At 40.0% G+C, this 12,955-nt stretch overlaps 1 protein-coding gene across 2 annotated transcripts in view; it reads right to left on the reverse strand.

The window, feature by feature from the left end:
* Positions 1 to 12,955, reverse strand: part of Bms1 (BMS1, ribosome biogenesis factor) — a 33,912-nt gene that overhangs the window by 7,075 nt on the left and 13,882 nt on the right. For both annotated transcript variants that reach the window (XM_023721315.1, XM_004636565.2), the window contains exons 11-15: positions 12,808 to 12,909; positions 11,699 to 11,856; positions 8,990 to 9,071; positions 2,167 to 2,240; positions 1,504 to 1,680 (exon numbers count right to left, since the gene is read on the reverse strand). In XM_023721315.1, coding sequence (XP_023577083.1) covers positions 1,504 to 1,680; positions 2,167 to 2,240; positions 8,990 to 9,071; positions 11,699 to 11,856; positions 12,808 to 12,909 — 593 coding nt within the window. The remainder of the gene's footprint in view (positions 1 to 1,503; positions 1,681 to 2,166; positions 2,241 to 8,989; positions 9,072 to 11,698; positions 11,857 to 12,807; positions 12,910 to 12,955) is intronic.

Consider the following 12,955-nt stretch of genomic DNA (forward strand, 5'->3'; position numbering starts at 1 on the left):
AAAAAAAAATTAAAAAAAAAAAAAGAATTATAGACAACTCAAAAGAGTGAACTGCTGTCAGCAATCAGCTTCTTGGGGCCACACCTTCCCTCATTTCAATTTCCTGCTTCCCCTACTCCACATGACACCCGGCCCCCCAGTGACTTCAGACGTTGCCCTCCTTCACCTTTGTGGGTCATGTGACTCACAGCCTCCTGTGCTCAGTGGGGGGCTTTGAGGAGGTGACTGGATCGTGCAGGTGGGGAACTAAGCTAAACGTGGTGTTGGGAGGTGACAGCTGGTGGAGGATGAGACACTGGGGTATGGCCTGGAATGGTCTATGTCCTCTTCCTCCCTTGATCTTGCTCTGAATTCTAACTGCCCTGCCATAAGCTCTTCCCCCCGGTATGAAGTTCTGCCTTGGAATCAGCTATCAGCTGAAACCTACAAACTGTGAGCTAAAACAAACTTTTCCTTTTTAAGAGCTGTGGGTTTAAGGTATTGTGTCTTAGCACAGAGGAACTAACTAAGACACTCATCCTCACTTGCCACATGTAGGATGTCCTACTGACCCACCTTTCTAACACAGAGTTCGCCAACCTGGATCTATCATCTTTGTCTGTGTCATCCTAACCTGAGTCCCTGCTAGGCAATCCTCTCTCCCTTTCTCTAACCCCATAAGAGTCCCATTTTACCCAGAAGGAAAAATTCAAAGTCCATTAGGATGGCCTACAAGATTCCAGGTAACCTTATAAATAGCACAGACCAGGCTGGGGAGATAGCTTGGCGGTCTAAGCTCCTGCCTGGCAAGCACAAGAACCCGGGGCTTGATTCCCAGTACTGCACACTGTGCTGGCCAACGAAACTGGGTGCGGTGGTGCAACTCTGTAATCTCAGCGTGGGGGAGGCTGAGACAGGAGGATCACTGTAAGTCTGAGCTGTACAGTGAGATCCTGTACCAAATAAATAAATAAAAGATTTAAAAAATTAAAAACAATAGCACAGACTTCAGGACTAGCTTTATATTGCTTACTCATTTCTGTTAAGATCAACACAGACTGGGAATGCTAAATTATGACTCAGTGAAAGATTAAGGCCTAAACTAAGCCCCGTCTGAACTACATTCCACCAATCACACATCCTCAATGGTGACCATTGCCTGTGTGCTCCCCTGTCTCCTCCACAGTAGGGCCATTACCTCAGACAGCTGGCTCAGCCACAGGGAGGAATCACTCCACCCCTTCTCTGAACCTCTGTGGGCTTAGCTGTCCACAAGTCACATGGACCACAAACGTCCTACTCGCTCAAGTCAAGGCCCTGCTCAAAATAGGAGCCCAGGCTATGTGAGGCCCTCAGAAATCCCTTTTGCTCCCTCAGTTCTGCAGGCCTAGCACTGCAGGCTCTGGTGTTGCTCTGGAGTTTCTGACTGAGACCATGAGCAACCATGCCCACGTGCAGCTCGACCAAGAGCCACAGGAAAGACACAGAGTAGGCTGGGGCAGCTGGCCCTGGGAGTTCTCTCACCTGTGATTGTTTCTGCATTTCTCCTTTAAGGTCATCAAAATAAGTGCTTTCTCCTTCATCATATTCTGCGTCAAACAGCTCCTTCAATTTTCTCTTCTTCTCCAAATGCTTTTTCTTGGCGTCTTCCTCTGTGCTGGGGTCAGTTTCTTCCTTGACTTCTCCTTCTACATCTTCAGTCTTAAATTTCCAAAAGGAAAAACATTTCAAAGTTTATTAAACATAAAAACAGATAAATCTCTTTTTGAACTAAGAAATTTTAGTTATGACCATCATGAATAAAACAAATTGCAGCCTCTGGCTCTAAGACACTGCACCCTGCTGCTGGAAACAGCAATGCAACCACTGCTGGACCCTCAGCCTGGAATGACACACCAGAAAGTGACAGAAATGTGCCCACTCAGACACTCCCAGGAAGAGGAAGAGTTCAGCTAAAAACCTCCATGAATAAAAAATTGTAAGGAATCTGGTAAACAACCATGACAAGAAGTGGTTGGTGTTGTTATGTAAAAGACTGAGTCAATGGATGACTTCTACCTATCCGGCAACTCAACACTTCCAGGAAGGACCCTATCTAAGGGTCTTCAGGAAACCCAGTAGCCATCAGAAGTGTGTTTTTTAATAGGACTATTATGGTGCAAGGGGATGAAGCTATGATAGACTCACCTGAGCATCTGGCTCTGGCTTTCCCTTGTGCACATCCCCTGTTTCTAGGTCTTCAAAGTCACCATAGAGCTCATCTGGAAAAGAACATCCGCAGGGTCCTCAGTGAGTGGGGCCTCCACACAACAGTACAGAACCCTGTGCCCTCATACTCCAAGCTCTGATCTACTGGTTCCAATGGAAAAACAATTATGCCAAAAGATATCCAACTGGCACATCGCATACGTGGAGAACGTGCTTAATCATTATGGTGGGAAACATTTCATTCTTAAATTTTTTTTTTCTCTTCTGTTACTGGTAGTTCTGAATGTTAGATTTTTTTCCATGGAAACAAAAGTTACCTAAGTACATGACTGCAAGTGGTAAATAGGGACAGAAATCAGGTATTGGCAGTTTTTTCATTTTTATTTGTGTGTGAATTTTTAACATTCATGTGGGAATGTAAAATATTAATGCAAGTCAAAATATTTCAGTGAACAAGTTTCAGCACTTCAACTTTATAACAATTATAAATAAAAACCTGTTAAATTTTTCTGGACAATGCCAGCATTTGGATTTTTAAAAGAAAAATAAGTAAATTCTTATTGATGGTAAATAAATGGTGTTTCTAGCATTTTTATCATACAGTGGATTCTATCCGGTCACTATACTTTTCTGAGTTGTCTTACATGTTAGTACATGTTTTTAATGTTGTCTTTCTTTGCTGTTGCTATAGGTCTGCTATTAAAATACATTACACTCAAAAAGAAGAAAGAAAGAAAGAAAGAAAGAAAGAAAGAAAGAAAGAAAGAAAGAAAGAATCAAATGAAAATGAAAGAACTGAAGTCTACAATAACAAATTTAAAACCACTGGATGGGTTGGTTCATTAGTGAAGGTAGAGCGATGAAGGAAGTGGAGGCTTGATCAGCAGAATTCAACATCTAGACAACAGAGAACACAGTCTGTGGACTGTGGGAAGTGAACCACCACATTTACACCAGCAGAGTCCCACAAGGAGATCAAGGCTCTAGAGCAGGCAAAATGCTTCTTAAATCTGAGGAGAAACTTTCAGACTCAAGCCAAGGAAGCCTTAAAATGAATCCAAGAAACGTAGGTTGGTCAAATGCTTGAAAACTAAACAGAGATACCTGCAGGGGCACCCAACCCGGGAACAGCATCTTCTGTGCTGAAGCCAGGAGGCCAGAGGGTGTGGTACAAATATTTTAAGAACTACAAGAAAAAGCAAGGAGATACTGGGTTCTAAGCAGTGAAGTCAATCTCAACAAAATTAAAAGAAAAGAAATCATAAGAGTATGTACCCTAAGAATATCACATAATCAATCTAGAAATTCAGAATAGCCAACAGGAAAATAATCAAGGTAGAAATTTGTAATAGAAAGGAATAGGAAAATCTCTAAACAACAAACTGCTGATATTCAAAAACCGAAGAGAAGCCTCCGTGGAAACATAAAAATGTACAGAATGGAATAAAAATGAAAAGCCATGAGAATTTGTGAGGTGCAATTAAGTAGCACCAAGAGGGACATTTCTCACACCAAACACTTTACCAAATGTAAGGTGTAGAAATATAAAAGGCCTCAAACCAACAAGATGTGAAAACCGAAAAAGAACGAAATAAATCTAAACTTAGCAGGACAGAAGTCAATAAAATTAAAAATGGGAAAACAGAAAAATAAAAAAAATAGCTATTTATAAAAAAAATCTTACTGTGGGACGCGGTGGTGCATGCCTGTAATCCAGCACTAGGGAGGCTGAGGCAGGAGGAGCCCTACCAGTTTAAGACCAGCCTGGGCTACAAGCTCTATATGTTCTTTCTCATATATGGAAACTAAAAAGAAAGACTCAAATGTAAAAGGGGGCTGGATGCATATGGTCAAAGCATGACATGTATGCATGGGAAAAGAGTGAATTACTCTAACCTGTGCAATTAGGGTATATTGATAATTAGAATTTTTTTTAATTAGCAAAAAAAAAAAAAAGCAAATAAACATTTTTATGAACATCACCCTCAGAATACTCCAGTAGGTCTGAAAAGGTACAGGTCTGTGAAACTCCTTGCAAATCCCAAGCTTCCAAAAGTTAGTCAAAATGAAACTAATAACCTCAGTCATCCTCTAGCCATGAAAGAAATATAATGTACCTGGAAGCTTCTAAACAAATAATCTCCAGGCCCAGACAGTTTTACTGGAGAATTATATCAAATATTTAAATCAGCCATTCATCAAATTCTAAAAAACACTTTCCAACTCTTATCATTAAAGCAGATGAAAGGGCCAGTGAGACAGCTCAGCAGAAGTAGACACAGGGACTGAGGTTTATCCTTGGCATGCCGTCAGAGCCCCACCCCCAGGGCACACTGAGACAGCGACTGAGACTGGGCGTGGTGGTGCCCACCTGCAATCCCAGTGCTTGGAAGGCTGAAAACAGGAGAATCACCACAAGTTTGATCTGTGTAGTGAGACCCTGTAGACCCTGTACTAAATACATAAAAAAGAAGCAAATGAAGACAGTACTAAAAACAAAATTATTGACATCTGTCTTACATAAACTTAGATGCAAAATCTTCAATAAAATACTACCAATAGACTCTAGCAACATTTAAAAAGATGTATATACCATGATCAAGTGGGATTCAATCCAGATATACAAAGCTTGTTCAGTAGAAAAAATTAACACAGGGCTGGTGAAATAGCTCAGCAACATAACTGCCTGCCTGTCAAGCGCAAGGTCCTGAGTTTCATCCCCAGTACTCAAGCCGTGCCAGCCTGGAACCAGGTGTGGTGGTACATGCCTGTAATCCTAGCACTACAGAGGCTGAGACACGAGGATTACTAAGAGTCTGAACTGTGTATTGAGACCCTATAAAAAACAAAACAAAACAAACAAACAAACAAACAAACAAAAACCCTACAATCCATGACGGCAAAGAGTAAAGAACACAATTTTCATGATAATATCAGTGGTACATCAAGGCATTAGACAAAATTCAACACCATTCATGACTTTAAAAAAAAAAATCCTCAATACTCAAGGAACAGAAGGAAAAAGAGCACATAACGTGTACAAAAATAACCAAATCAACACCAGACTTCCAGAGAAAAAACTAGGGAGAAAGGCAAGGCGTTCTCTCACAGCCCCTCATTCAATACAGCACTAATATCTTAGCCACTGCAGTAAGAAAAAAAGTAAAAAATACCAGGCAAATGGTTGGAAAAGGAAGAAACTACACTGTTCTACTTGCAAATTACACAACTGTCCATGTAGAAAATCCCAAGCAATCTAGCAAAATCAAAATACAAATGTCCCAGAACTAGTAAGTGAACAAAAGATAGCTATAGACATTTTACATCTACATACATCTGCAATAAAGTACCCCAAATAATAGCAAAACCCAACAATATAATGAGAGAAAGATTCAAAGACATCTAGACATTTTACAAAAAGATGGCAGATAAGCAGGCTAAAAAATGCTAACGGTGCTACACAATATAAGGTATCAGGGAAATATAAAATAAAAACACAGTGAAGAATCATTAGATGTAATGATGGCTGAAACAGAGCAAGAGCACCACATGCTGGTGAGGATGAAGCAGTTCTCACACTTCAAAGTGGTTGGGATAGATATATAGTTGCATTCTCTTAATGAATAGAATGATTTGTTCTAATGGTGTTTGTAAATAGGATCACAAGTCCACATCTTGTACAGCAATTAACCACTAAGAAGAATATATGCAGTGTATTATTTGTTGAAACTGTACTTCCGATTTGATTTGAAACTGTCTCATTGCTGTTTATCAATAAAACTTTGAAAAAAAAAAAAAAAAGAAATACAAATGCCCCCTCTCCCAGCAGTTTCCTGTAAGACTAAATATGCAATTACCAGATCACCCAGCAACTGCAATCATGTGCATGCATCCCAGAATGTAGGAACTTTGTATTCACACAGAAACCTCTACCCCAGGGACTGGAGATGTGGTTGAAAAGCAGAGCTGGCCATACATGTGCAAAGCCTGGGTTCTCCCCACCCCAGCACTGGCTATATGAAAATGTACGTTCACAGATGCCCAGGTGTGAGTACCCCAAACTGCAACAGTTCAAATCTCTTTTCAGGATGTGGGCCAAACACACTGGGATGTGCTTTCCACGAGACACCACTCAGCAAGAAAGAAGGGTAAGCTACAGTGACAGGTGATGACCTGAATATGTCCAGGGAACTGTGGACAATGAAAAACTCCAGACGGCAGAGGTTAATGCCAAGTAACTGCATTTATCTAACATCCTAAGAAGATATAGACTTAGAACAGATCAGGCTTCCTACAGGATAGAGACTAGAGACAGAAGGACAGCAGGGAAGGGAACAGGCTCCTGAGAGAACAGGACAAGAGAAGGAAGGAGTCCTGCTGTAATGGGTTGCTCTGCGCAGTTTGTAAATAGACCTATACATATGATGAAGGCAAGCACCACCACGCAACACCACACACCCCTACACAAGTCACTAAGGCACACACCACATGGTCTTCTACACACATGAAGTCAGCCATACGTGACTATCAAAACTGACTCAGCTGAGCACTGCTCTATTTCAATTTTAAAAAAGCAGGCTCTAACAGAAACAATTTTTTTTTTCTTAATTCTACAACTAAGGAATATAAGTAAAAGCCAGACTTCATTAATTTTCTAGTAAGAAAATAGCAGGATTGAAAAGAAACCTACAAATTATTGAGAAGTAATTTGCAAATCTACCTTAGAAACCCAAAACTGGAAAGGACAAAGTGTATATAACAGATAAAAATTTTTATTCTTTAACAATTCCAGATTCCAGTGAAACTTCACTGTTTATTAAAATGTTATGATTCCTGAAAATATTAAAATATAAACAACAACCACCATCAAAAACACTCAACCAATGATCACGGAAAAACTAAAACTGGTAACTAGAATTACCCCAGGAGCACTGACTGGATACACATATGTGCACACCTTCTAGGAATACTTAACCTGAATCTAATCAAATCTTACTCCTAACACACAGCTCGTAAGACTGGGAGAAATGAAAGAGAGCTCATTAACACTGTAAGGAACATGTTCCATGACAATGGGCCAGGTAACTTCCAAAAGTCAAGTTACTGTCGCTCTTAAAGTGAGTGAGCAATTGGGGTATTACTCTAGATCTAGGCTGCCAAACTCTGGTGAACAGCCAGGAGTAAATATTTTAGGCTTTCCATACAGCCCCTGTTGCAACTGCTCAACTCTGCTACTCAAACTTATGTAACTGTTCCAGTAACAATTTACAATAGAAACTGAAATTTAAACTCCATATAGTATCCATATCACAAAATATATTGGGGGGTTTTCAGTCCTTTAAAAGAGTATAAAATCCATTCTCAATCTGTGTTCTTTGGAAGCAGGGGTGGCAGGAGATGGGGGAGGGTTCCACAGCCATGGCCTCGGGCCTGCAGAGGGAGACAGCAGCGGGGAGGAGCGGCTTCTCCCACAGACACTACATCTGTTCCCTCCATGAAATGCACGTGTAAGCATTGTCTTTTTGGGCCAGAGGAGTCTTTTTAGCAACAGAACCTGTTAAACCACCTTTAGAGAAATGATACAGAAGCAATCACCATGGAAAGAGTAAGCAAAAGAGATCTTTCCACAGAAGGACTTTATTTTTTTAAAAGATTTATTTGTTTCTTTGGTACAGAGTCTCGCTATGCAGCTTGGACTCATAGTGATCCTACCGTCTCAGCCTCCCTAGCGCTGGGATTATAGGCGCATGCCCAGTTTCTGGGGCCAGCATGGCATGCGGTAACAGGGATCAAACCCAGGTACTTGGTGTTTGACAGACAGGCACTTAGTAGGCTGAGCTTTCTCCCTGGCATACACAGAAGGACCTTAGACCTAATTACATAATCTTTTACACATTTGTTCACATAAACACAATTTTAAAATTAAACGACAACAAATAACAATAAAGGACTGATAAACATCCTTTAGAAAAGCTCAAGCTTATATACCAATAAAAACATTAATATTCAGCAGAAAAATGGGCAAAGGATACAAGCAAGTCACAAAAAAGTGTCACAGCCGAAATGATTTAAATGAGTATTCTCACTTATGAGTAGCCCAAGAAATGTTTGAAAAGAGAAAAAAAAAAAAATTTGAACTCTCAAATTGGCCAAAAAAATTACAGATAGCACTCAATATTGAGTAATAGTATAGTAAGCACTAAGATACACGCTCAAAGGCACACAACTAAGAATGGCCTTCTGAAAGACCACTTGGTAACTGCACACTTTTATTTTATAAAAATAAAAACTATGTTCTAAGAGTTGCTTGATGGTCATCCGGTATAGATCTCTTTACAATATGGACAAAGTCTCTCAAATAATAGTAGTACTGTGCCCTGAATTACAGTATGGTATTTAAATCATAACAAATCATTTTGAAAAACCTTAATGGAAAAATTAAGAATGGTAACACAATTTTAATGATTAGGAAGAACTACATCTAAGGTTAACAAACGCTTTTCTTAATGGATGAAAGAACTCTAGTATGAGATATACTTTTAATTCTACATTTTCTACAGATAATACATTTAACCTCAAAACAAAAATATACATTATTTGAGTACATTTTTTCACACAAAAGAAACCTACTTTTAGGAATGCATATTCAAATTTATGGCAATTTTCTCACTGTTTTTAAGGTTCATATCTATTCAACAGGCTAACAGAAGAAAGGAGACATGAGGGCACTGCCCACAACTGCCAAAGCACACCATCAGCCCCCACCTGTGGTTAAGACACAGAAGAGCACAGGCAACCTTACCGTCTTCTCCTAGGATCTTGGCTGCATCCTTGTCTTCTTCCCACTTCCCTGTCACGAAGCAGTCTCGTATACTGTTCATAACCTAACACAGAAAAACAGCACTCAGTGACATGCTCACACCATAGGGAGCTGCTACTGAGGCGTGGAGGCAGGCTGCCACTGGCCTATAAGTGCTTCCTGAGGTACTTCCAGGCATCTCCTGTCGGAGGGCCAGCAGGGCAACGCTGCCAGTATGACCAGAGACAAAACACACAGGTCACAACATTAAGCAATGGTTAAGGAAAATACCCCTAGGCCACTAACCTCATAAGTAAAGAGTAATTTACTAATTTTCAGTGTATTAATGTTTTTAAGGCAATGTAATGGGACATTTTACCAAATTAAGTGTATTTGTTAATCTAAACCTATTATTTCTGCTTGAAATTTTAATTTCTATAGAATGGGAGAACATACTTGCAAATCAAGAATCTGGTAAGGGACTTGTATCCAGAATACACAAGCAACTCTTCCTCCAATCTCAAAAATACGCAAAAAATATGAATAGATATTTCTTCCAAGTATTTATAGAAATGGGCAGAAAACACATGCCATGATGTTGGAATCATTACTTATCAGGGAAATGCAAATTAACACCACAGTGAGGTATCATTTCACATCTTCTAGGACAGCTATAATTGAAAAACAGGTAACGAATGATGAAGACACAAAGTGAAACCAAAACTCTGTTGGCAGGAATGGCAAAAATGGCACAATTGCTTTTGAAAGAGATATCATGTATAGGAAAAAGTATTTTTCACAATCACGTTTTATGTGTATTATGAGATAGACCAAATAAGGAATTACATGATTTTCTAATTTTATTTCCAGATTCAACCAGTGGATAATCTCTAATAGAAAAATGGACACACATAAGATGTAATACTGAACATGAATTGAAAACATCTATATAAATTCCTCATTCTGACCACTGAGGATTAGAAACAATGACCAATTCATAGCAATAAACATCCTCATGCCCTGACTGGGAGTGCCATCTTCTACTAAAAGGAACTGGTACTTCCGATGGAGGCCAGAAATGTGGCCCAGCAGGGAGAGCTTATACAGCATGTGTGGAGCCCTGCAGTTGGTTTCCAACACATTTTTTTTTAAATTGAGGATTTTATTCTGCTTATACTGAAGTACGTAACCCAAAAACAAATGAGTCACCCTTCTATAGCTTTAAGAAATCTGGGGCTCTGCACATCAAGGATCATGAGTGCTGACACCAGGGAAGACAGCTAAGACTCCACTGGACTCCTACTCAAAAACCACCAGCACCTAGGAAGCACAGCTGCCCACAGATTCAATAAAATCAAACTTCAACTATGCAACTTCTGCATACTTTGTCTACAACCATTTGGCTATCTAAATCAACCTTACATTAACCAAGATTAAATAAAACATTTAGTTCTTCAATCCTAGCAGCCCACTGACCTAAGTGCTCAACCCACAAGCAGCCCCTGGACAGTTGCGGGAGGCACTCCCCTCTCCACATGGCTCTGAGCTGAGCTGAAGGGAATCCTGAGGAGACGGCTGGGCACACTGCACACGGGGACACAATGCATCCATGAGCTCCAAATAGGAGAAATGTTACCCAGCAATATTCAGTTTCTTCCACAAATGAAGTGCACAGGAACAGGGATGGGGAAACAAAGCAAAGCAAAACAAAGCAAAAACCAGAGATGAGAGGAGGACAGGAATGCAGATTAAGAGATTTACAAAACAAAGAAAAATATTAAAAACCACGTGAAACTAAAAACTATGGAGTTTAGTGATACAAATTCAGAAGGTGAAATTGTGAAGAAGAAAAACAGGCAGTCTAGATGTGCTCCTTGACAGAGATCAACTTCTGGCAGCTCACTGAGTCAAATGTGGCTTTATTTTTTATGTGGTTTTCTTTATCCCTATTAAATTTTATCATTTAAAAATTGTTACATAAAAATTGTTAGATTAAAATAGACGGTGAACAGTATTAGGCAATATGAGAGTAACTAGGCTTCACTGAGGACTGACAAATATCTAACCTAACCTGACAAAAAGCAGTCAGGCTTGGGAAGATAAGAATAATCCAGAAGAAAAAACAAAAGGTGAGAAGGTCCAACATGGAATTAAGCTTTGGCAAATTTGAGAAGTGAATCCCAGTTTAGGGAGTGGTTCATGGGGAAAAGAACATTCCCAGTGTTACCTGTTTGCTTGCTATCTATCTTTCTATTCTTACAAAGAGTAGAAATTGTAAATTTTAACTCAGGACAACAGACCATTCTCAGTAATCAGACACATAACGTTAACATGCAATGTTACAAATGTACAAAAATTTGTATACACAACATTTGAAATCAAGCATGATATACATACATGCTGTGACTAAACTCAAAACAGGTTACTGCTCAGGATGCACAAAATACCTACTCTGATACTGAGAAAAATCACCTTATGTAAAAACAAGAGGCCAATGATGGGGAAGCAATACTACTCAGAAGAGATTCTACTAGCAAACAAGTGTATGAGCTGTTTTTACTAAACTAAAACCTCAGTATTCAGGTGCAGTGTTAGCACTTTGTGATACGTAGGTTTTGGATGGCAGTTTAAGGGCTCAGTCTTTAAAAGGTTCACCATATTCTGAACAATCCTCTCTTTCCTTCCAGAGGTAAACACATGATTCCATCTCACCTCCTCCAAGTCCCAATCATGGGGCGCTTCCACAGGAAACTTGGAGCAGTCTAGTGCATCAGCCTTGCGCTTGCACCCTCCATCAGGCTGCCTGATGCGGAACAGCCCTCCCAGCTCTTCTTGGGCATCTCCATCATCATCTCCATCATCTTCTATCACTAAAGGAAACATCATGATGGCAAAGTGAGATCAAAATCATCAGTCCAGGAGAATTCAGTATCAACCAGTTAAGGCTCTCATCCTATAACCCAGGAGACTGCAGGCCCTTGTGTGGCGGGCACAGTGGCAGCCCAGAGCCAGTCAGCCACACACAACACTCAGCCACAGACAGAGATGCTGAAGACACCAGCAGGAACAGATCAAGAGCTGGGGCAGGGTGTGACCATTAAATGCAGGGCTTTAAATTACTATGGGGTTTTTGTGCAGAGTGCTGAGTCCTTAATTACTAAAGTCTCTTGGCAAATCTTTAGTGAGAACTGGCATGTACCAAGCCTCCAACTTGATGCTCCTTTCCCAAAGTGTCTAGTCACATGGTAACTGAAGAGCAGAGATTAAAACTCATCATTTTATATCCACTATTCCAAAAGGAACATACAGGCAAGCCTGATAAGTGGTAAAATCAGAGAACAAAGGCAAAGGGGAAAGGGACTGTATTACACAGGGTTCTCATTTTCAAAAAAGAAAAAGGTTTTTATGGGCAGAAATATTTTCCTGGCATTAAATTTTATAAAATTTTTCAAGTAAGACTTTCAAATAGAATATGAAATGACATAATGCACAGTATTCTCATCAAAAATGTTATGGCAAACCCATAAATCTATTTCACATGACCAATCTATGGTCCTCACGAGCTGATTAAAAACATCTGCCAAATGTAAAATGTGACAGCCATGAATTACAGATGTCAAAGCAATGCCCCAATTTCCCAAACAACTCCCTTATCTCTTTTATAGAAAATAAGTCTAAAAACCCAGAGCAGGGTTAGGGAGATAGCTCAGCAACCTAAGTGCCTGTAAGCACAAAGTCCCAAGTTCAAGTCCCAGTACCTAAATAAATTAATAGAAATCAAAACACTCGACATTTCTAGCTGTAAGCCAAGAGCTCTTTACCTGTCCCATAAATAAGCTTTCGGAGGTTTGGTGCTGCTTGCTGCTGTCGCAGAAAGGCCTCTGCTGCCTTCCTCGAGAGGTCTTCCTTCCACTTGAGAGCCCCTGGAATACAACACCAGAGCCAGTTACACCCACTTTGTGTCCTCCC

This window comes from Octodon degus, unplaced genomic scaffold, assembly GCF_000260255.1.
Source record: "Octodon degus isolate 3935 unplaced genomic scaffold, OctDeg1.0 scaffold00081, whole genome shotgun sequence".
Classification (NCBI taxonomy): domain Eukaryota; kingdom Metazoa; phylum Chordata; class Mammalia; order Rodentia; family Octodontidae; genus Octodon; species Octodon degus.